General features: G+C 33.4%; 4 protein-coding genes and 1 non-coding gene across 5 annotated transcripts; 4 read left to right on the forward strand and 1 right to left on the reverse strand.

The window, feature by feature from the left end:
* Positions 1-372: 372 nt before the first annotated feature.
* Positions 373-1,142, forward strand: LOC143199913 (uncharacterized). The gene is made up of 2 exons (XM_076410048.1): positions 373-496; positions 561-1,142. Exons 1-2 carry the CDS (start codon positions 398-400, stop codon positions 1,089-1,091), a joined length of 630 nt encoding a protein of 209 aa, XP_076266163.1. The 5' UTR covers positions 373-397; the 3' UTR covers positions 1,092-1,142.
* An 8,800-nt stretch (positions 1,143-9,942) lies between these two features.
* On the forward strand, positions 9,943-10,903 carry LOC143199738 (uncharacterized). The gene is made up of 4 exons (XM_076409744.1): positions 9,943-10,070; positions 10,144-10,357; positions 10,418-10,602; positions 10,663-10,903. Exons 1-4 carry the CDS (start codon positions 9,969-9,971, stop codon positions 10,846-10,848), a joined length of 687 nt encoding a protein of 228 aa, XP_076265859.1. The 5' UTR covers positions 9,943-9,968; the 3' UTR covers positions 10,849-10,903.
* Positions 10,904-11,883: 980 nt separating this feature from the next.
* Positions 11,884-12,846, reverse strand: LOC143199737 (uncharacterized). Its single transcript, XM_076409742.1, has 4 exons — positions 12,737-12,846; positions 12,467-12,680; positions 12,221-12,405; positions 11,884-12,164 (listed from the first exon to the last, which is right to left on the reverse strand). The coding sequence occupies exons 1-4, from the start codon at positions 12,836-12,838 to the stop codon at positions 11,913-11,915; spliced, it is 753 nt and encodes a 250-aa protein (XP_076265857.1). The 5' UTR covers positions 12,839-12,846; the 3' UTR covers positions 11,884-11,912.
* A 6,993-nt stretch (positions 12,847-19,839) lies between these two features.
* Positions 19,840-20,933, forward strand: Osi20 (DUF1676 domain-containing protein Osi20). The gene is made up of 4 exons (XM_076409741.1): positions 19,840-20,089; positions 20,147-20,294; positions 20,354-20,539; positions 20,594-20,933. The coding sequence occupies exons 1-4, from the start codon at positions 19,898-19,900 to the stop codon at positions 20,833-20,835; spliced, it is 768 nt and encodes a 255-aa protein (XP_076265856.1). The 5' UTR covers positions 19,840-19,897; the 3' UTR covers positions 20,836-20,933.
* Positions 20,934-25,152: 4,219 nt separating this feature from the next.
* Positions 25,153-25,273, forward strand: LOC143200376 (U5 spliceosomal RNA). Its single transcript, XR_013006706.1, has one exon. It is a non-coding gene; the product is annotated as a U5 spliceosomal RNA (small nuclear RNA).
* The last annotated feature ends 896 nt before the right edge of the window (positions 25,274-26,169 follow it).

The raw sequence follows: 26,169 nt of genomic DNA on the forward strand, positions 1-26,169 counted from the left end.
AATAAGGCGAGGAAAAGTAAATTTTACGTATTCAACACTGATCAACACTGTCCGATTTGATCTCGAAAACATTTTGAGCCTTAACCTACTGCCATCGATAGAAAAAAGCGCGATTCAAATTAAACGAAAGCAATACCTACGAATAGTTTCATGTGCAGCTCCGGTATAGGCGTCCGCATACTTATTAGGCCAGCTTTTTAAATATCTAAAGTTCCTTAGCGGGTAGTACTTCCTTTAGGTCTAATAAACACTACCGGATTATGAGTACGTCATATTTGGAGTGCATTTTTAACATTTATTCTATTCCCCTCTCTAACGGTTGTATAAATATCAAGGGTGTATCCCGGGAATCATCATTCAATCGCTGTTGAATATTCACAGTTCTTCGTTGATCAAGATGAAGGTTGTGGGTGTGTTTGTAGGATTGTGCGTGTTGGGCTTGTGTCATGCTGCACCCAAGATCGAAAGTGGGTCCGCTTGGGAAAACCTTTTACAAGTAAATTGGATTTAACTAGTTATGACGGCGATATATCTAAAAAATATTATTTGTTTCTATATAGGTTGGGGGAGATGTAGAAATCACCAGGACAGCTTCATCCGGTAGAAGTTCAGACGTTTCGTTCACTGATTTCATCGAGAACTACGTAAAATCCCACGATGTCTCGTTCAAGATCCCTTTCGTCGGTTCCACGGTGACCTTGGGCGGCAGAAACCTTGATAACGAAGAACTTTCCTTCAAACTGAAATTCGACAGCGGTAGTCAAGTGCAGGCTCGCAAGAAGTCCAAGATCAAGAAGATCTTCGTTCCCATCTTGGCCTTCATCCTGTTGAAAGCCATGACTTTGATCCCTCTGGCTCTCGGTGTGCTTGGATTAAAGACATGGAACGCTATCCAATTGTCGTTCGTCTCCTTCGTTACCACTTTGGCTATGGCCGTCTGGAAACTGTGCTCTAAAGTAAACGGAGATCATCCTCCACCACAAATCATCCACGAAACCTATGACCCGCACCATCACATTGCTGCTGCCAGGGCCGACCAAATCGAAGGAGTACAAATGGCTTACAATGCCTACGCACCACCCCAATACTAGAACAGAATTCCTGTGATTGTTGTTAAATTATTTATTTATCAATAAAATAATTTATTGAGCTGTTATACGTTGTTGTTGTTAGAATTAATATATAACAGGAACCTATAAACCTTCTCTTCGTAGATATTTTATCAGAAACTCACTATCACAAGTGTATCATAATAATATATAATTGGGTTAACGATTTATGAGACAGGAACAATAACCAAATACTTAGACAAAACAACATATTGACAAAACATTTCACAAAAATGCATCAAACACTTTTAGAAACTTATGGTGATGTTACCCCATCATATCGCAATTGTCGGTTTTAGTTTTACCGATTTGATTTAGGTGATTTCAATGATAAATAAAGGACCAAAATAGTTCGAATAAAATGAGCTGCAAATTTTATCGAACGAAAATCCAGCTAAACTTTCAAACAGCGTTGCAATTGATGAATCCAGACATTTACGTGGCAAAACACAGGCCCATAAGTAAATAAAATGAGTACAATTCCTTTCAAATAGAATAAAAATGTTATTTGGAACTGTCTCAATATCGCGATTAAATTGTTTGTCATGGAAAAAAGAAGAGTTGTCGGTAAAGTGTTCTGAGTGGCGATGAAGATTGGATCTACTACAGCAAACCTAATGGCAAAAAGTCATAGGTTAGTCGAGCACAGTCATTCAGATCGACACCAAAGAGTATATTAGGTAGAGCTGCTAATACCTTATAAAACTGTTACTACACAATAAATTTAACGACTCACTGTTGTACAAAAGACCAGCAGAGTAATATAGTAGACGTAAAATCATCCTCTGGCATGAAAACGCTCGCTCACACGCTGTAACTGTTAAGGATACACTGTTCGAATAGTTAGTTCCGCCGCATCCAACGTACTCACCCTGAATAGTCCTAATTCGGATCAATAGAGCATAGTCTGACTGGTTGCCAAATATATACATACAAGCATCTAGCATAGCTACTCTATCATCATAGTGATCTCGCTATTACTATTTTTAAAAAATAAATGATATCTAAAAACCTAAAATACATACAAACTTTCTAATAAGGAACTATTCTCGACCTATCTTGTTTTATCAATTACATCTTACAATAGATATACCTAGTACAAACTATCATATGTAAAAACATTCAATATGTATTTCCCAAACTGAAATAAAACTAAACTACTTAACCCAAAGTTAAGAATACACTTATGCACTAGACAAGTTCGTGTAGTTTGTTTCGCTTCAAACTCCTCCGTGTTGTCCAGTAGCTGTAATGCTGTACCTTTCTGCGATTTAGTAAGCTTATTTTATGTATTAACGCAAAATCTTGGACCTATTCGTGCTTCCATTTGATTCCGAGGTTATCGTGTAGCTATTCGTTGGTTACGTAGTGATAAACATTGGTAATTAATCGTAGAACTTTGTTTTGTGTGCGTTGGATTACTAGTAGGTTTGATGTTTTAGTATAACCCCATATTTGCACTCCATAGGTCCATATTGGCTTTATGATTGACTGATAAACAAATCTCTTTAATTTTAGGTCAAGTGCAGAGTATCTTCCGACCAACCAGTATAGTTGCTTGATCTTGAGTACATATCTAATGTAAGACGTAATTAATAAGAAAAAATTATTATTCTCATTGTTTTTACTGCATTTTCCGATATCGACTGAAAATAGATATATTAAAATGGTAATTTGAGTTTTGATATAATTTGAATATGATTATTTTAAAAGTCAACCGGAGGCTCATCGGTTTAATGCGAAGTTTATTCGGTGATGTTTGGTTGACTTTTCCGTAACTACTTCACTTATAATTATAGTTTTGTGAGATGATGTTTTGTCGTGATGAAAATTATTTTCTGTAACATTCAAAATTTAAAACCAATTACTAATACAATATTTATATCTACTGTGAAGATAACAAAAACGGCATGTGTTGCCAAAATTAAGCGCTGTAAACTAACTGGCGCATGATATTCGAACTCCGAGTCGATATAGAGGGTAGTTGTTCGTAACTTGGCTTTCAAAAATAATATTGGCTCTTTCAGCAGACTCTACAAATTATTAGTGACAGGTACTTTTTTTGATATATGAATATAAAAAATAGGAACAAAAATCTAAGATAGCACAATCCCAACTGACTTGGTACAACTTAATAATTATTCTTATTGGTCGATGCAACAACAAAAGGATTGTACTGAATATAATCATGATAATAATCATAGAAACTAAATTTGTTATCATTAGTTATCATTAAATGATTTCAAAAATAATTTTGTCTATTTAAGCAGACTTTACAAATCATCAGTGATCTGTACTTTTTTGACCCAATATACATCAATATACCAAATATGTTCACCTACTCCTAACTCTACATTTAAGTGAAATAAACTTCAACAGTATAATTCAATATCGAACCATTAGTGGACTCAATCTTCCAATCATAATTAGTTGCAGAGAACTATGTTGTCATTAGGTATTGAAGTTTTACTACGCATGCTAAATTACACCTCACAGGAATTTGTTAAAATAATAGAAATATTTACAAGTCTACAATACATGTTAATGTACCTGAATACAATGAAATTACATGATAAGGAATCAATATCTTCATATTTTAGAAATTAGAAACAGAAACAAAAATTTAAGGTAGCAAGATCCCGTGCTCGATAACTTAATTTTAAATCATATGTTACCGGAACTAATCATAATTGCCATAGAATCATTATAATTGCCATAGAAATTAAAGTTGTTATCATTAGTTATCATTAAATACGTTCAAAAATAATTTTGTCTAAGTCTACAATACACGATAATATATTTAAATACAATGAAATTACATGATAAGGAAGCAACATCTTCATATTTTTGGTTTAATAACTTTCAATTACCACTCTTGAATAATTAGTGCATCATTTAAAATAATCAAAGAAACAGAAACAAAACTAACTAACTTGGTATAAATTAATGATTATTCCTATTGGTCGATGCAACAACAAAAGGATTGTACTATATATTGACGTAATCATTATAAATGTCATAGAATTTAAAGTTATTATGATTAGTGATCATTAAATGTGTTCAAAAATAATTTTGTCTAAGTCTACAATACAGTCTACAATACACGATAATATACTTAAATACAACGAAATTACACGATAAGGAAGCAGCATCTTCATCTTTTTGGTTTAATAACTTTCAATTATCACTGTTGAATAATTAGTGCATCATTTAAAATAATCAAAGAAATAGAACCAAAACTAACTAACTTGGTATAAATTAATGATTATTCTTATTGGTCGATGCAACAACAAAAGGATTGTACTATAAATTGACGTAATCATTATAATTGTCATAGAATTTAAAGTTATTATGATTAGTGATCATTAAATACGTTCAAAAATAATTTTGTCTAAGTCTACAATACAGTTTACAATACACGACAATATACTTAAATACAACGAAATTACACGATAAGGAAGCAACATCTTCATATTTTTGGTTTAAAATCTTTCAATTACCACTCTTGAATAATTAGTGCATCATTTAAAATAATCAAAGAAACAGAAACAAAACTAACTAACTTGGTATAACTTAATGATTATTCTTATTGGTCGATGCAACAACGAAAGGATTGTACTATATATTGACGTAATCATTATAATTGTCATAGATTTTAAAGTTATTATGATTAGTGATCATTAAATGTGTTCAAAAATAATTTTGTCTAAGTCTACAATACAGTCTACGATACACGATAATATACTTAAATACAACGAAATTACACGATAAGAAAGCAACATCTTCATATTTTTGGTTTAATAACTTTCAATCATCACTCTTGAATAATTAGTGCATCATTTAAAATAATCAAAGAAACAGAAACAAAACTAACTAACTTGGTATAACTTAATGATTATTCTTATTGGTCGAGGAAATAACGAAAGTAATGTACTATATATCATTATAATAATCAAAGAAATTAGTAACAGTATTTTAGTTTAATACTAATGACACCGGCGACACGTGTAAGGTTAGTAAAGTTCGTCTTGATTACAAGGCACGAATTTCATTGAATATTGCGTGACAAGTGAGAGCGCAAACTTATTTTAGAAAAAGAAAGCATCCGTTTTTGTTAACAATGATAAGGCGGATGGCAGTACGAAACGAACGAGTAACGAAAAACCAATATCAAAGGGAAACGTTTGGTTAGTTTCGCTATGAACATCCTGAAAGAAAATTGAAAGCTTTATCGCCATTATGTAACAATATGTCGGGTCAGCTAATAAAGGAATATTAATTAAATACACATATAATAAATTAATTCAAGTACATTCGTTTTCAAACGTGACCAGACCATTTCTATTACAGTTATTTAATTCTTCTTACTTTTTTAAATTATTACATTGTTACTAATCGTTTCCGAATAACCTACAATTTGTCTTTATGATAACTTAAATCTAGGTATATAACTAGGAAGACCCATCGGCCCTATCTCAGTCTCTGGTGAAATAACCTTTATACATGTGATTGTTGTATTTTTTATTATATGCACCTCACTGCACATCACTACACAAGATATCAAAGATCAAAGTTGCAATACTTTAATATTCTCATGAGAATGGAGTCTTTTCTCATGCCCCCTTGCAATACTCTTGATTTCTTGACTGACTGTGGTTATCTGAAAATCTCGATGTAGGTAATCAGTCCTATAGTATTAGGGTGCTCATACCTCTCAGGACTTTGTTTTGTAATTCGAATTTTATTTATGTTACTCTTTGCAGTATCGTATGCCCATATAGGTTTTAGTATTTGCTTATATAATAGCAATTTATTATGTATTGATAATTGTGATTTTCTTCCAATTATCCAGTACATTTTCCTATATTTCAATTCCAGTTCTTTTCTTTTCTTCTTTATATGCTTCTTCCAGCGAAGTTTTGTATCAAGATTTATTCCGAGATATTTAGCGTTGTTGCTATATATATTGATAGTATTATTTAATGTTATTGATATTTGTACGGTCTCATTGTAGGTGAACTGTACATGGACAGATTTACTTTCATTAATTTGTATCTTCTAAACTTGTGTCCAATTATTTATATTGTCACTTGCCTGTTGTAATTTTCGTGAGGCTTCTTCACTATTGTCTCCGACAGCTATAATCGCAGTATTATCAACAAATGTAGCCATCGTAATATTATCCATCTGTGGTATATCATAAGTGCAGAGTAGATAAAGCATTCATCCCAGTACTATTTCTTGCAGTACACCTGCTTTAGCGTCTTTTTATTGTCCAGTAAGCTTCGTCTTGTTTGACTCTAAGCATTCTAGTTGAAATGTACGATTTTAATAGTTCGGTGTATTGTTTTGGTAATATTTTCTGTAGTTTATGAACAAGGCCTTCATGCCAAATCGAAGGCTTGTGCTACATCTAAGAATATAGCTGAGCATACTTTTTACCTTCGTAGGCTTTTTCAATAACATCTGTTAAAATCTTATAACACGCCTTTTAATATCATATGGCCATTTTAAAAACACTGTTTCTTAATTGACACTCAAAATTTACTATTCAATTTTTTACCGAACTCGAATATCGAAATGACATATGGGCATATGCATATTATATAAGGGTTTAGAACTACCATTAATTACACAGTTATAATAGTTTATAGGTTAGGGTCGTGCTTTATTATATTTACATTGAACTCTTCTATACCACCTATGAGTTAGAGTTCCAGGAGTGTTTTTTATGTAGTATGTAGTTTTAGTATGTAGGATACCATGCCTCAGAGATCTAATACACCGGATGACCGGATAGTCTGGGCCATATTCCATAACGCCTGCCTCCTAAATTAACAGCCACAGGGATGTACGTGGTCTTTATTCCATTTGGATAGCCTATAGATATTGTAATATTATATAGCCTGTACCTTCCTCCGCCAGTTTACCCTTGACGATCTTCGAAATAACACTTTCTATATCCAAATGTCTACCAATAGCACCCCTTTATGGAATGGTTTCCCAGCTTTGGTGACTCCAGATTCCAATAGTCTACGGGTAAGAAGCTGAGCTACTTCAATCTACATTTTGTGCCCGTTCACCATGAACTGCAAGCTTCTGTTCAAATTCCTATAAACTATGTTAATTCTCAGCAACTTCAGTCTCCCTTTGGTGGTCTTACACCTTAAACTATGATGCATGTACCGAGAATCCATGGGCTTGGGGTGTTTTTCAAAGCTTCAATGTTTCTTACTTGAAAGGGTTTATGGCTAGTGGTTGTTAAGCACCTGCAATCCACCTTCTGTTACCTTATAGCTTCAGTTGCCATACTTTTGCCCGAAATCCCCCTATCTACACCAAAAAACACTTCAAGTGACTGCGGAACTATTGCAAATCCAACGCCAACCTCTCTTCTTTTCTTGATAATTAATTTGATTCCGGTTTACTGAATAAATTCAAAAGACATAAAGCCATAAGGATTATAAGATCTCTTCGGTATTCTACCGACGAAAACGTTTTAAAACAAAAGTCTATTATTTTACTTAAAAACTGATTTATTCAAGGAAAGAAGTAGTGATTTGTTGATTAATAAATCCTTTTAATTCCCTAAATTTTCACTAATTATTATATCCGTATTTATTGGACAATAACAAAACTTGCATAATTTACACTAGCAATAAAATAAATACCCGATTTCTAAAAAGCATCAGAAGGATTTATTGCATTATCTCACCACCGCTTCCTACCTAAGTTTGCATTTGCAGCAAGGATCAATTTTTTATGAAGCAAACGGATATTTTTTTTGTGAATTACGTGGATTAAATTAAAAATTAGATTGAATTAAATATTGAAGATTAAAGATTTCTGTTTTTGGAAATATCTGCTTCATTTGCGAGATCTGCTAAATCTGTTTTTAATATCTTCACTGATATCTAAAAGTGTCAGCTAATACTCACAATAATATCGTATAGTTTTCTAAAACGATTTTGTCGACTTTTTGGGTTTATAGGACCACAAAAATAGTTGAGTTTTGGTGGCACAGTCGCAACAGTTTTTACTGCTCCATGATGCTCTTAGTTTTCCCCGGGAATATTACCTTATTTGAACTAAATCCAACCAGTCCTTGCATTAATGCATTCATCATCATAAATCTCTATTGCCAATCTACAGCTTCAACTGCAGTGTTTTCCAATCAAAAACGAATAATTAATCACTTCCGCGACACTTCCCATAAATGATGCTTGATGGGTTCCAAACTACACATATTTAATCAGTTACTTGTATACCACACTGTATATATGAGAAATGAGGATGAGAAATTGTGGAGAAATGATTTGTCTCGATATGAATTCTACCGACTGGGCCAGTTATACTTTATGAAAGGGCTTTAAACAAAAAACTTTATTATTTTAATTAAAAAACTAATTTGTTCAAGAAAAGAAGAGGCGCCTTGTTGAACTCCGATACGTTACGTCTCTATATATAAAAATCCCTTTAATACTTTTTAGAATGCTTTTTTTGACCTAATATATGGTAAATATTATGTATTGATCAGACAATAACAAAAATTTCATAATTTGTGCTAGCAATAAATTAAAAACCCAATTTTTAAATGGCATTAAAGTGACTTATTGCACTATTCTGCTACCAGTCTAGTATCCACCAAATCTCGCTGTTTTGTTGTGAAACCATTTCATTTGAAAAATATTTAAAGGAACAATTACGGCAAGGATCAATATTTTAGGAAGGAAATGCATTTTTTCTTGTATTACCTGGATTAATAAATATCCATCTATTTTAACCATTCCTAAGCCTTTTAATCGATAAGAAATGGCTGGAATAATCTCTAGTGAGTGGAGAAGCTGCTGTTAAATTTAATTAACTTTAGTTTTCACCCAACAGTTCCTACAATTCCATATCTTAAAACGTTTAACTGCTCCGAGATGCTCTTAGTCTACCACGAGAAAATTGCCTTATTAAACTAAATTCAGCTAGTCTTTCATTAATGCATTCAACATCATAAGTCTCTACTGTCAATCTACTGCTTCAACTGCAGTTTTTTGTAATTATGTATGTAAAAAGCAAAAAGTAATCACTTCCTACAAATGATGCTTGTTTGATTCAAAACTACACATATATTAATATATTATAGTGTAGGTATGAGAAATGAGGATGAGAAATTGTGGAGAAGTTTCGCCTTAATATATCAAATCTTAGCCATTTTTCGTTTACCATTTTTAACGAGTTTTTCGCTGGCACCATCTTGTGTAATATGGCTGAAATTTGTATACCTAATAATTGTAGTTTGTAAAAATATAGTGGATCAAATTTATAGGAAAAACAAAAGAGAAATAACTTCACGATCGTAATAAATCTTACCTACAATGAAAATCTTAAGGTTTCGGGTAACAGACGACCAAAGGTTCAAACACACATTTTCAAAAAGGTACAAATTAACTTCAGTTTTATAACATGGAGCGCACTACGGCCAGCGCTTTCACCTGATTTTCAGTAAATCAATCGATAAAAACGAAATAAGCAAGATTAAAATGCAGCCGCAATCTTCATTGTTTTGACCATAAAATTCCCTCTTCAAAAGTGCAATAGAATGCCGTGCTCCAAGTACAATCACGGACTTTTGTTTTCTATTAAGAATCTTTGTCGCTTCCCGCATACCAAAACCGAAGCGTCCCCGAAATCTATTTCCAATCGATCGATCGACTAGTTAATATTCGCACGAGGTGCCAGACTACTGAAATTTAGATTCTTACTCTCTACGAAAGTTCCACCTCTCCATTTATGGCGGACTCCAATATAAATAATTAGGTTTATTCAACATCATTATCATTAACTGATTAGTTACGGGCATTGGAAAAAATGCGAGCTCTCGCTGGCATCGCTTGTTTTGTTCTTCTCGCCATCCTGGGCAATGTCTCCGGTCAGGACTTCAAGTTTTCTGACGTCAAGGATCTCTTACAGGTATTAACAATATAGTCAAATATACACAATAAAAACTACTATCGAAATAATAACATAAATGAATTATATTTAGGTTGGAGGAAAAGTAGAGTTCACTCAAATAACGCCCACAACAACAGCGAGAAGTCTCAACAGCGACCTTGAAGATGACCTGGAGGATTTCCTTAAATCCAACGAGATTTCCATGGAAACACCATTCGATTCCACGGTGACCTTCAATGCAAGAAGCTTAGATAATGGAGAACTTGATCTCAAATTACGGTTGGGATCAGGAAATGCTGTAGAAGGTTTGTTCTAAAGCACTACATTTTTATATAGGTATATCTAATATTTTAATTTTTTTTCAGCCCGCAAGAAGTCGAAGATTAAGAAAATACTTGCTCCAATACTCATCATTGTTTTACTGAAAGCCATAACATTAATTCCCCTTGCCCTGGGTATTCTTGGACTCAAAACTTGGAACGCTCTACAATTATCATTCGTTTCCTTCGTCACATCCATTGTTTTAGCCGTATGGAAACTGTGCTCCAAGGTAGTATAACGCCACCGGAAATAGCCATCGATAGCAATACTGAAGTGATGGGTTTTCCAGTTTTCTGATCATCATCATGCACCACATGTCATTCATGAAGCCGTTCACGACGTCCATGTACCTCATCCCATTGTACATCATGATCATCATGACGATCATCATCACGACCACTGGGATCATTACCACAGGTCGGATGATGCCCAGCAATTGGCCTACAGCGGATATATTCCCGAAAATCGAATGTAAATGTGTGTTAGTTATTTATTATATAGTTGATACGTGTACAATAAATTATTTATTGAAGAAATTTTCACTCTTTAATTAGAATTCCTTTAAGGTATGTAAGTGCTTTCCTTTACCTATTAACCCTATTATATGAAACAATATCTAAGTTCCTTTGGTCAAAATTTCACTATTGTTATCATAAACTATTTATCCACACCACTGTCCATATTAATTAATTTTCTTTTTTGCTTTCTTACCATGATTCACCTTCAGTATTTTTTTATATTACAAAGAATTAGAAAACTAATCTAAAAAATATCCTAGACCGGTGGTACAGCCTACAAAATTTTAAAATCTGACAGTTAGACAACATAAGATATGGAAATTTATTTCGCTTGGTCTGCTATCCGGAATCACGGAAATATTAAGAAAACAAAACAGTTTTTTACACCTAGAGACGTGAATAATGGATTACAGTCTACATAGAAATACTTAAAAAGAAAATCCCAGCCTACCTGCTGTATTTACCCATATTGACTATCACTTATTCCTTACAGCGTAATATGTATGGTACTCGGATACAAGATTATTGTATAGTTTTTAAGAGACGTCACTTACTCGTTCTTAAAATTAATTCACAATAATTCATCATAAAAAAATTATTATACGTTTTTTTATTATTAGTATCTAATATAATAGCATACAGTGGGGTTCTATTAGCTTCTAACTATATTATTTTATTTTGAGTGTCTAATTCAGATTTTTATTTGTGGCATCCACATTTCTCTAAAAACTTAACCATATAATCCTCATGTTAACTTAGATGATCCAGGGAGGACACTAAATTATTTCAAATAGTTATTAAGTTTAATGTAACCAAGCAATTTATTCAGTTTACAAGTAATATTTGCCCAGCTACTTCACCAAATAATATTTAAGATGTATAAGCATATTTCCCACTTAACTAATTAATTAACTAGGAGCCTACTAGTTCAGAAAAATGAAACAAAAAAATGTTTTCATAAGAAAATAAATCTTTATTTTTACACGGTAAAATAAATAGAATAAATAACGGAACTAAGCGATCAGTTTTCAGGAATATACGCGTTATAAGCTAAGTTTTGGGCATCATCCGATCTATGAAAATGATCCCATGAGTCATGATGGACGGGTTCCTCGATATGGTCGTGATGAACTTCATGTACTTCTTCGTGAACGATTGGAGATGCATGATGAACGAGGGCTTCGTGGTGGTCATGATGTAATATGGAATGTGGTACGTGGATGTCATGAACGGCCTCGTGGAAGACATGCGGTTCATAATGGTGGTCCGAGAACTGGAAAATTATTGTCTCAATATTGTTTGTGAGGAATTAACAGATCAAGCTAATACCTTAGAGCACAATTTCCATACTGCCAAACCGACGGTGGTCACAAACGAGATGAAGGAGAGTTGTAGAGCGTTCCAAGTCTTAAGTCCAAGAACACCTAAAGCCAAAGGAATTAATGTAATGGCTTTCAGTAAGATGATAATGAGGATTGGACCAAGGATTTTCTTGATTTTCGATTTTTTGCGAGCTGAAATTATTAAATAAACGTCAAAATTATTTAACTTAAACTAATAACAACAACAACAGACCTTCCACGGCATTTCCGGAACCTAATCTCAGTTTAAAATCTAATTCTCCACTATCTAAGCTTCTTCCATTAATAGTAACGGTAGAACCGAATGGTATTTCCATTAAAATTTCATTGGACTTGATGAAGTTTTCCACATGATCTTCCAAGTTGTTGTTTAAGTTTCTTCCTGTTGCAGTTGGTGCTATTTGAGTTATTTCGACTCTTCCACCAACCTGTAATTAAATGTATAGTTATAACTCCGCACAATTTCAAACAAAGTCTTCAATACCTGGAGAAGATCATTGACGTCGGAAAAATTAACACTTTGCCCGTAGGCATTCGCGAAGACCGACAGAAAAAGAACGACAACGGTACTACGTAGAGCACGCATATTTTCAGTGCTGGTAACTAATCAGTTAGTGATAACAATAGTGTTAAACCTAATTATTTATATCGCTGTCCGCCATAAATGGGGAGGTGGAACTTTCGTGTTGCGTAAGAAACCTAATATCATCGATACATGCGTTATGAATTAAATTAAATTTTGAGACACCTTTTGTTGAAACAGAAATAAAATACCATATATATTACATTATAAAATCAGGAAGCTTATTTATAAATCATTATAGCATTATTTTACATGACTATTTAATTTTATAGTTTCTAAAATTCGTTATGTTAACAGGTCAATTGAAAAATCTCCAGTCTACCATAATAAAACACATTTTTTTAGCAAAATTAGTTTTTTTTATTCAACATAATTCCCTTCAAGGATGATACACTAATTATAGCGACCATCCAAATTTTCGATACCATTTTTGGAGTACGTCCTTTAGATAAAGTATTGCTGCTTCACCAAGACAACGCACCGTGTCCAAAATTTATTAATTGGGCTTCGAATTGCTTCCTCATCCACCGTATTCTCTAGATCTGGCCCACAGCGACTATTTCCTGTTCTCAGATCTCAAAAGAATGCTCGCTGGGAAGAAATTTTCGTCAAATGAAGAGGTGATCGTCGAAACTGAAGCCTATTTTGAAGCAAAGGATAAATCGTACTACAAAAATAGTATCGAAAAGTTGGAGGGTCACTATAATCAATGTATCGCCCTTGAAGGGAATTATGTTAAATAAAAAGCTAATTTTGCCAAAAAATGTGTTTTACTGTGGTAGGCCGGGGACTTTTCAATTGATCTGTCAGTATTCATCCTCTCCTCATACATTCTAACCTACTGCTTATGTATAGTTCGGAAAAATTACAAACGTATATATGCACACAAATCTTTCAAACCCTATAATATAATTTTCTACACTTATATTCCATTAATTATATGCGTACCTTTAGTTGTTTCCACTCACATCACTCTGTCTTAGGAATTTCCAGCATTGTACATCATTATCGCATATCCTGAAAGTTTCCTTTAGTCACTTTCACTTTCCGAGTCATTGTTCAAGTCACTCACTAAACTGTTCATTAATTCTTTCATTTCTTCCATCAATTTCTTCCCTTGTGTGACTGATCGAGTTCATCCAAACCGAAGGTGTTATTGTAGACAATATTCAAATTCTTTCCATATATCCAAATAGTTCTTGCTTGTATATCCTTCTCGACCAGCATGTCTATTGTAATGATTCTTTGCCACCCTCCAGATGCACTAGATTGGATTGAATATACACTGATAGGGAACAAGACATAATACTTTAAGAACATATTGTTCAGCCACTTGATCCACTGTGTATATTTTTTCGGGCTTATTTTTAAAGAAACTAAATTGAAATAAACGCAGTTTAATATTTCGTTTGTAGTTACCGAGTAACAGTTTCTCATAATTCAGATTTTAGCATAATCTCTTCAAAACTTAAATCATGTTTTGAAAGTCATTCCTTGACAGCTTTTGCTGACGTACTTGTTAGGATTTTCTCCACTAGGACGGTATGATATGGTGCAATGTCCATAACAATAACTGGTTGTTACTAGTTTTTTAGCAATTTATTTTCAAACCGGACAAAAATTGTAATGGTTCATTTTTCCATGGTAGTCCTTGGTTGTGAAAACACTCTGCTTAGGAATAAAACCATTCGTATTCCCTACATGATTAAAAATATATTTGCAATGAATTATTAAAAAATATTACGGTGAACAAAATCTAATTAAATGTTGTTCTAACTTTTACCATTTTCTATCAACTTTTATTGTCTTTACACTCTTTATGTTATGGTCTTGCCAAGAGTGGAACAGTGTACCATTTTGAAATATCCAAGTCTCGTCAAGTTACACAAATTCAAATAACACGTCTTCATCGATTTTATTGTATGTGTTTAAAAATGGAATTATTTTCAAGTCAATGCCTGGAAATTCCATTAAACCTCCTCGGGGGTTATCTTTACACCATTTAAATCATATGTCCCCTCACAGTGTATGAAGGGATTACTTATGTGTCTCTGCATATCCCTAAGTTTTTATGTGTACTTTTCAAACTAACAATACTATCTGAAATAATTTTATTAAATTATATTTTTATTGAAAAAATTGTTTGTATTCTCACTGTTTTAATAAATTTCTTATATTTGATCTCTCTAATAGAGCTAAAATCAAGATGGTCTTGATTCGTCACCCACTTCGTATATGGACTGGTTTTCTATGGTGAATCACGGGTTTCGGTTCACGGGAAAGACGGGTTTTGGTGAAACATATTCTTTCTTAATTTTTTTAGAGTAACAGGTATTGGCAGCACAGGTTTAGATAGTCTAGGAAACAAGGATGAAAAGGAGAAAGACCAGAGGACGACCTAAGCGAACCCGCCCACTCTCATGTAACACTCTTACCATCCCGGAACTTCCTAGTTTGCCTGATTTAACTCCATCGGACCTCTGGCTCTGTCTCAAACTCACTAAACCGGTTCAAAAATATTATTTCGAATGCAAATATATATATTGAACAGGAGAAGATTTTAAAAATAATTTCAGAAATAAAATTCAACAAATGTTTCGAGGAACTTCTGGTGTTGAATTATTATACATTTAAATTATAATATATAAGTAATAAAATTCCCTTACAGACATTGAGCGTTATGTCAATGTTGTCGTATAAAATAAATTTAATTTGCCGTTAAGAAAGTAAAATTTCTCTGTTTTCTTTTAATGAATTCGCGTTTATAATTATAATCACATCAATTCTTGAAATTTCTCTCTCTCTCTCTCTCTTTTTTCGATTTTTAAAGCAAATTTTTAGCATGGGTATTAATCTTTGACAATTTATGAAGTCTGCTCATCGGAAATCAAATCAGAAGATATCTGACGTATGTCAGTCAATGCTCTTAAGTATTTAACGAAGACTTAAACGAATACCGAGAAAAAATTTAATATTGATTAAGTAAATAACCGAAAATTAACGGATATATTTTACAGAATGTTTTGACTAGTATGTAAATGTAGTTAAATTATAACGAACAATATTTAATATCCATAATAAATTTTAATATAGAGTAACTTGTACAAACTTATTCACTAATTTTTGTTATGGCCGACTTGGTGGCGCAGTGGTAAAGGCGATCGGACGGTCCTCCTTCTGTTGCGATAGCCGCGGGTTCAAATCCTGCTGGGGCATGGTCGTAAATTTATGTTTGTGATTGTTTAATATCTGTGATCGTCCTAGGCAAGAATGTAAAATCCGACAGAGAAAATGATCCCAGGCACGCCAGTAACCAGGCTGGGTAAGACCGGATGTCTTCTGGGATGATTTCTAAAGTTGGTCACTCGCCAGTCGGTAGGCTTAATGCTGAGGACCGTGGTTCGGAGCCCACGATAAAATTTAGGCCCAGTCCAGATAAACACATAGTTGGTAAAAGGGGACTTTAAAATATATTTAAAAAAATTGTAATGTATTACATTTTTAATTATTAAAGTAGCAATATTAATAATTATTATAAATATACTAGTATATTTAATAAGTCCGCATAACGTAAATTGTTTTTTAGATTATAATTTCACTCAACTTCAAAATACTTATTCCAATGATCCTCCAATTTATAGATACTACCACTGCAATAATTTTTTATAGACCTGCAGATGTTTGACAAAAGCCTGTAGTCGGAAGAAGCTAATAACGGCAAATAAACTAGATGTTGAAAGAATTCACTGGGCCTAGCCCTTTTAAAACTTCCATTTTTATTAATTTTCACATCACTTGGATGCCTCACTTCAATTGGCTAAATAGCTAAGACAATTTTATCAGTTTGGAGGTACACACAAACTGGTTAATATATTTTTATACCAATAAAATTGCCATAAAGTTTACATCATTTAATGTTTTATTTTAATTTAGTATCTTGGTATTAGACACAGGTGCATGGTGGCATACAATATACTTGTAATCCTTTTTAAATACTCCAACCCAAAAACTCCAGTATTTCTGAAAAAATCGTATTACACATTATGGATTTCCAGAGCCATTAAATATTTTTTAAATAGAATTTAATCCTTTGCCACTGACAAATGCCTTGACAAATTTTACCACTGGTGAAAAGCTATTGTCAATTTAAAACTACTTGTAAAACAAATCATGAATAAATTGACAAATAATATCAAATATTAGCCATAGAATTTTAATTATATTCATATGAACTAACAACCCATACCTCAAAATAAATTAATATATAGTTGGAATTAGTTTTTGGTGTAGAAAGTATATTTTGTTTGTTATAATTAATATATGTTGGTAAAATAAGATATATTATAAATATTGGTATTAAATAATTTAAATTGTATATAGAAAGAATGAATTAACAGCTAGAAATTAAATTATAGATATGTTCTTATGAATAAACAATATATATCATAAGCTAAGTTAATATAAAGTTTAGATCAGTTTTTGTAGTACAAGTTAAATCTTGAAAATAACTGGTCAATTGAAAAGTCCCCGGCCTACCCTAGTAAAACACATTTTTTTGGCAAAATTAGTTTTTTTTATTCAACATAATTCCCTTCAAGTGTGATACACTGATTATAGCGACCATCCAACTTTTCGATACCATTTTTGTAGTACGATTTGTCCTTTGCTTCAAATCAGGTTTCAGTTTCGGCGATCACCACATCATTCGACGAAAATTTCTTTACAGCGAGCATTCTTTTGAGATCTGAGAACAGGAAATTGTCGCGGGGGGCCAGATCTGGAGAATACGGTGGATGAGAAAGCAATTAGAAGCCCCATTAATGGATTTTTGCCATTGTTTTCACTGACTTGTGACACGGTGCATTGCCTTAGTAAAACAGCACTTACTTTTCCTTAAAATACGGCCGTTTTCCGGCGATTTCGTCCTTCAGATGGTCCAATAACGCTATGTAACAGTCATTGTTGATGGTCCTTTTTCAAGGTAGTTAATAAAAATTATTCCATGCGCATCCCAAAATACAGACGCCATAAATTTGCCAGCCGACTGTGGCGTTTTCCCACGCTTTGGAGCGGGTTCATCATGTGCAGTCCACTCGGATAACTGTCGATTGGACTTCGGACTGAAATGATGGAGCTATGTTTCATCCATTGTTACATATCGACGCAAAAACTCGGGTTTACTACTCTTGGTTATCTTCAAGCACTGCCCCGACTCCTCATCATCTCGTCGTTGTTTTTGGTCAAAAGTGAGCTCGCGCGGCACTCACTTTGCACAGAGCTTTCTCATACCCAAATATTTGTGAATGATGTCATGTACGCGTTCAGTTAATATCTTTGAAGTGTCTACTATTTAAATCAATTTCAATTTACGGTTATTCAAAATCATTTTGTGGATTTTTTAATGTTTTCGTCGGTAACAACCTCTTTTGAGCTTCCACTGCGTTCACCGATTTCGGTGCTCATTTCACCACGTGTAAAATTAGCATACCAATCCTTGATGGGTGATTTTCCTGGGGAAGTGTCCAAAAACTTGGCATCAAGCCAAATTTTTGCTTGAAATGTATTTTTTCCCTTCAAAAAGCAATATTTTATCAACACGCGAAATTCATTTTTATCCATTTTTCTCACAATAACAAAAGTTGCTTCACTCAAAATGCTATAATTCACAAACTAATGATCCGACATCTGTCAAATTGATGCATGTATCTTTTGAGAGTTAGGGCTAACTAAAAAACATATGGATTTAATTCTAGTAGCGCCATCTATGTGTCAGGCCGGGAATTTTTCAATTCATATCAACTATGTTAACTATCAAAATGCATATCATAGTTTAATAATAATCATAGTTTAAATAAAATAAAATATAATACATACATATTATTTTTAAAGGTATTATTATTAATTTAAATGTTTAATAATTAATAAATAATATATTTAAAATATCCCTAAAATCTTTAATTATTAGCCACGTTTGAACTGTGATATACAAAATTATTTTACAGTAAATTTTATCATATTATTCATCTCTATTTCCCTGTAGTGTTGAAGAACTTTGTTCCGAATGATGTTCTTCTGGAATTTGAACCTTTTCTTTCAAGCAGGACTTAATGTACCATATAGGCTATTTTCAGCCACATAAAAAAAAAATTACTCTGCTGATTCATTTTCAGTCGTCGTACACAATATGCAGACCTAAGGATTCTAAAAACAATGAGTGCTCAGGACTCAAGATTTAAAATAAAATAAAATGTATTAAAAATATTCATATTCAGCATGTAAATATTACATTTAAATCTTCTTTTATATCTGTATTTAATATAGTAACCAAAAAGTCTCAAATAACTGCAACATTTAAAAGTTAATCAATATATTTAGAAAATTTGTTATTTTTTATGTTGTAATTTTAGTCACTTTAGTATTTCAATTAATTAAAGCAAATATATATTTAAAAATATTTACAGACTAGTCAGATTGTTCATAAAATTCTATAACGTTAACTTTATAATTTTCGTAAATTTTGTATTTTAGTTAAGTAAATTAAATCAAATTTGTTAATTATATTATTAATCTTAAATATTATTTTGGATATAAATGTATATTACAGTTGTTTCAAAGTTTTACACTATTATTTAACCTTTATATTAACATTAAGTATATATAAACGCTCATATAGATTGAAAATAGTATTTAGACCATATTAAAACGACTTTATTCAACCGGGTCCGACTCGAAATTCCTCGGTCTGGGCCACGTGCTGAATTTTAAAAAAATATCCGCATCTTATTTCGAAAATTCATCATCGCCGTTCAACCCAAATTTCGCTGTCGAAACCGGACCATCTCTAAAAAGGACCATCCACACGGAATACCAAACAGTACCGGATCCAACTAGCGGAACCGAACCTTTTTCGCTGAATGGTACGCTAGGCGCCTAATCAATATACAAAACAGCGAATGCAAAGTGACCCCGTCTGACAGTCGTATAAAACTGCACCCAATCAATTAGAAATTCATTGATTTGTGTTCTGTCAATCAGTGAACATCGTCAACTAACCGAACAATCATGTGGAGGATCACCTGTGCCGTATTGGTTATCGCTACAGTCGCAATTGCTGAAAGAGCCACCCCTAGATCCGGTGGAGAACTGGTGGATTCAGTCCTGAGCCGATGCGGTGACATGAGATGTGTGAAGGAAAACGTCCTGGAATATTTGGATAATGTGTTGGGATTACAGACTGATGCCAGAAGTGCCAAGGTAAATACACAAACAAGGATTACAAAACTAAATCATAAACCCTGGTTTAATTATTAGGATATCGATGCCGCCATCTTCAAAAGAGCCGCCAGGGTTTTACAGACCCAAGAATTCCGAATGAAGGTACCATCAGTAATCGCCGAGGGTACTGACATCGTCTACAACCCAGACAGTGGCTTAGATATCGTCACCGATGAAAATGAATGTTTGTAACTCTTAATCTTTAAACTTTTTATGTATATTCAACTACTTATCTGCTTACAGCTCGTGGTATCCTCAAGAAAAAACTGCTCTTCCCCATCCTCCTTCTCCTGAAATTGAAAATGAAACTGTTGACCCCCATCTTATTGGCTCTTACCAGCTTGAAAGCCCTCAAAGCTCTGATCTTGTCCAAACTGGCCATCCTCTTGGTTCTCGGCTTCATCATCTACCAATTATGCGCCAAATCTGGTTAGTTCCGGCCCATTCGTTTACAAAAACACGATCACTAGCCATATATTTCAGGAATGCCAATGCCAATGATGACCATGGCGCCAGCTGAACCCCCCATGACTGCTTACGGTGCTCCCGCTCCAGGACCCTCTACCGCTCCACCAAGTTCTTATGAACCAGGCTGGGAACCCAACACTGGAGGACCATACGCCAGAGTATGGACCGCATCCAACGATGCCCAGAATTTGGCCTACTCCGCTTACTACCCGGGATCTTCCAGCAGCTCATCCGGCTCGTCGACCAGCCGTCCATAAGCTACGTGACATCACCACCAGATGACTGATGCTCTTATTTATTTTATTTATTCTAGACGTTCGGAAAGTTTCGATTCAATAAATAATTTAATTATTTAGTAACGTATTTTTATTTATTTACTTCTATTTAATATACAAGATTAGGAAGTACTAGTGATCGCCCTGTGGTCGAAGTCGAAAGTTGTTTCCATAAACAATCATGTTTTTCTCATAATTGACTAATGATAATAACTTATTTTGGCAATATTTTCAATATAAGGTCAGAAATCTATTTGATATATAACATTAATTACAGTAACAATGTCTGTATATTAAAATACATGCAAACTATTTCAAGAAGTAACACTCACTAACCTTTTTTTAAATGGCATTTAATTATAACTAATTTCCATTAAATTTTAATAACCAACAAAGTATTAATATTTTTAAATTACCACATCACAAGACATTATAAAAAAGGTATCATAAGTTCAGAACTGCAACATCTTCAGAGCATCCAATATAATATATACGATAATATCATATATACGATTTTTATTTACTTTTGTGTTATAAACATTAGCATGAAATATTAAATTAAGAAATATATATATATATATTAATTAAAACAAAAACGTTACTTAACATAATTAGACACTTTATTGTTTATAATATTGAAATTATATTAAAGTAATGTACTATCATTAAATGAACTATTGATTTCTCAAAACATGTCTCTATAAAGTAACTAACGAAAAATAATTCATAAAAAGCACAAAGAATAAGTCGTTTAATATTTTATTTTATTTAAAAATTATTTTATTCATATATACTCTGCCTTAATATACAAATATATATTACTTCGTTTATTGGTCTATATTTATGTCTATAACATAAAAGTAACCAAAGGTCATGTTTACTTATATTTTATGCTCTGAAGTTGCTACAATTCTGAAAATAATTTTACTTATGACACATTTGTTATAATGTTCAGTCATGTAGTAATTTAAACTTATCAATATTTTGTTGAGTATTGAAATTTAATGGAAATCAGATTTAATTAAATGCCTTTTTAAAAAAAAGTTAGTGGTTCTTAGTCATAGAGTAATAGAAATGTAACTCAATAGGGGACTCTAGCGCAAAATTCTGATAAATTTTAAGCGAAGATTGGTCAATTTAAATCTCCATTATAGGCACTTGTAAGAGAAATATTTTACTGTGAAGACATTTGATTGGCTCATTAGTAATGCTTGGCACGTGACAGCCTTGACGTCATGTTTAATTGACCAATGAAGTTAACCATAAACAAAAAACTTTGGTACAGTTCAAATCAAAATTATCTCTTCCGTCTTTTTCCTTTTTCATATTTGTTTAGCGCCATCAATTTAAAAGGATCCATCAGGGTTCTTGTCTTTTTGTTTTCTTATACTGAAAGCAAACTTTGAGTGTTCCCCTGTTAAAATTCTGTTCACCTGTTTTACTTAAAAATATATAGCGAACCTTATTATTACTTTTAGTGTTTTATCTGAAAGATCATTATGGAATGTACAGTTGAAGGGTTTTAAATTTATTTTTATTAAACATTTGACAAAGATTTTGTTATAATATCAGCGAGGCAAAATCGCTGAATATAATAAAAGAAATAGCTCAAAGATAGTATTTTCATTTCATCCCCGGTTAGTATAGAATGTAAATATTTAGAGCATTCATGTTCATCCTCTTCACAATTACCTAAAGACCAATGAGATGAAAAAATTAAATATTGTTGAGCGCTTCAAATGATTTCTAAAACGTACTAGCCGAGGATGTATATTCCCGAATGCACGAGCTAGATTTAAATAAACCGTCTCAGTTAAATAGCTTTAAGCCAGTTATTTGGATAATTACTCTTTTCTCTGAAATGAACCCCTCAAGGCAGTTATTAAATTGATGACACTTTAACAAATTTGTTCTTACTTGGGCAATACATTTTACACCAAAATTCCACATCGTATGTTGAATATCGGTTAATCCTCTCTTAATAGATTTGCATCCAGAAGCTATTATTTTATTGGAACTGCAACTATTGATCCAAGAAGACAAGTATATAGCCATTTGCAGAGCGTTTTTCGGGAGGGAATTAATTTCTAAAATTAAAAAAAATAAATATTTGGTAGATTTATTTCTTTACTTTTTATACTACCGACTTATATATATAATGAATTAATAATTTAATATCTAAACGCACTATTCCATATGTCAGCCATGGGGCGTTTTCACACCTGCCGGTACCGACACGACACCGACACGGCACCGGCACGCCACAGTATGTTGTTTTTATCATTTTCATTAGTATTGTCCCATATAGAAGACTTTGGTTCTACAAATTCAATTAATGTTACAATATCACATTTAAAACTAGACATTTTCCTCTTTTAACTGGAAAAATATCTCTGTACACAATAAACATCAACCAATTCATGAACGTTTACAGAAGCAGCTCGATCATGCAGTCAAGTGGTTCAAATTCTGGAGGTTGCAAATCAACCCCCTGAAAACCCAGGCCATCATTTTCCATAAGAAGCGTTACGCACTGCGTCTCGCAACTTAAGATCGACAACGCAATAATTCCATGGCTGGATAACGTCACGTACCTATGTCTTCACTTCGACCGGCGCTTCGGTTGGCATTCCCAAATCCAGAAAGCAATCCAAAAAGGTTCGGGGATAACAAACCTGCTATCTCCTCTGATCTGCCCTTCTAGCAGACTTCCCTTCTCCATCAAATGCTTATTTTACAAGATGTTAATTCGATCCGTACTCCTCTACGGATCTAATGTCTACTTCAAGTTTGTTACACCCAACCAAGTCAAACGGCTTCAAGTTTTCCAAAATAAGCTACTCAGAAGAATATTAAAAGCTCCATGGTTTGTCAGAAATAATTAAATTCATAAGGAAACTGACACTCCAGAAATCAAGCACTTCATATCTCAGTCATTCCACAAACAACAACTCAGCTCAAGTTCTTCTGAAAACGCTTTTGTTCGCGAGCTGGTCGACATGCTGGGAGCTTCGCACCGCGTCACCGCTAAGCTTCCCCCATTTTCCAGGCTGAAACGGCTTCATCCATCGCTACAGTCATTACTTTTGCCCCCATACAACAAACAATATCCAGATGTGTGTTAACTTAGGTTCGCGAATAAATGGAATCGCCGGGCCCTCGTGTCCAATAACGGCTGGCTGATCAGCGGGTGCCATATCCCCAAAATGAATGCAGTAGCAGTAGCGATCCATAGGGGTCAACTGTGAGGTGGTTTCGGTTCAATGTATTGGTAAGCCCAGAGGCAGTCCAACATAACCCGGTCCAACTTGTCACTTCAGGGCAAGTCTCCGCGACCAGGTATGCGTCATGCATTCCACCGCCTGGTTTCAGGCTAGAACAAAAAAAAAACAAAATAAAAATCAGCGCCGACACGAGTGGACCGATTACTTCTCGCCGACATGCCGTTGCCGGCAACGACACGATACCAACGAATCGGCGAGTGTGAAAGGGTTCCATTTGTTTACGTGAGATTACGGCTCCACCGATATCAGTGTCGTGTCGGTGTCAGCACATGTGAAAGCGCCCTTACTGAAAATGACGTTCGGTCTTAGTTGAGATAGGTATTTTAATGACACTTTAAACTTTTACTAATAATATTATATCATTTATTATTTTTAATACTATATACCAAATACACATCTGATCTTATATTGAAAATATTATGAAAACAAGTTTTAGAACATTTCATTTTTAATGAATCTCTTTAGTCTGTTATGACCACTAATAACTATGATGTCAAGAACAAACAATCAAAAAGATATTGTAATTATCTAATGAAATAAAATTAACGGTTTTGTAAAAATGTATTTATTTTCATAATTCGATATCGATATAACATTTCTACAATATATTTTTAAAATGCTTGTTTGATAAAAAAATTTCGCTTATAAAAACATTGAGATCTTTTAAGAAAATATTATTATCAATTGTAGAGATCTATAAATATTTTTTAAATCCCAGAATGCAAATATTATTTTGCTCTGTGCGATCTATGATACCTTTTGGGTTACTTAATCGTTTGATCATTAAGTAATGTATTATAATTTATAGCATTCATCACAGTAATTATTTTTTTATTCTCTAATTATATTCACAATGTACGGTTTTTCTTTATATTTTAGAATGCCCCTTATATCAACTAGAGTTTATCTGACGCGCACGGTTTTATAATGAAATTGTCTAGATGGCGCCCTATTCTATAAATAGACAGTCTATAACGACTTCCGACGTAGAAGTGTGTAAAATCCGATCATCTCTTCACTCTGGATTCTCGTCAGAGCGAATAAATTTTTCGCCTTTTACTAAAGATTTCCGTGGCGAGGATCAATATTAAATGAGTCTATTATAAATTTTTTGTGCCTCAATTTTATTTTGGGGCTCTTATGCTAATTCAAATTAGTGGATGTATATTATCACGTATATTTTTTTACCTTGGCCGAGTATTGCCCAATGTCAATCATCTGGAATATTAAAGATAGACCAAACTTGATATAATTCGCATTTATTACTAACTTACATTAAATGGAGAGATTTCTTTTGGTCAATAAATTTTCGGATCCAGTCGGACATCTGACAAGCTCCACAAAGTGAAGAATAAACAAATATACAAATTTAATTATATCAATAAAGAAAGCCAGCTTGGTTGGCATAGCAGTAAAGGCGACAGAACGAACGGTCCACCTACTGTTGCGACAGTCGCGGGTTCGAATCCTGCTAGGGCATTGGTCGTAAATGTATGCTTGTGGTTGTTTAATATTTGTGATTGTCCTAGGCAAGAGTGTAAAATCCGATTAGGAAAATAATGCCAGTCACGCCAGTAACCAGGCCGGGTTAGACCAGATGTCCCATACGATGATTTCTAAGTTGGTCACTCGCTAGTCGGTAGACTTAATTCCGGGGACCGTGGTTCGGACCCCACGTTAAACAGTAGTTCCAGTTCAGATAAACCGTTGTTAGTAAAATGGAGACTTTAAAATATTTCAAAAAAAATAATAAAGATAAATTTTCAGAAATAAAAATTGAAATATTCCCATTACAAAGTATATGAGTGCGTCAATGAAGAATTTTTCATCTTTGTTGATTATGAAAATAAAGAGTATATGGTAATTTTTAATGTTTTTTTTTTGCTAGTACTACAATGAAATGTTAGTACTTCAATAAAATGTATTGTACTCTAATGGATCATATTTAAGGTTATAACAATACATGTATTTTCATGTGTGTGAACATCAGGTTACCGAAAGAAGCTGGAGAGCCTCAACACTTCTGTAAGTA

This window comes from Rhynchophorus ferrugineus, unplaced genomic scaffold, assembly GCF_030347505.1.
Source record: "Rhynchophorus ferrugineus isolate W39M unplaced genomic scaffold, kcgeb_rfMv2 rfM7, whole genome shotgun sequence".
Classification (NCBI taxonomy): Eukaryota; Metazoa; Arthropoda; class Insecta; order Coleoptera; family Curculionidae; genus Rhynchophorus; species Rhynchophorus ferrugineus.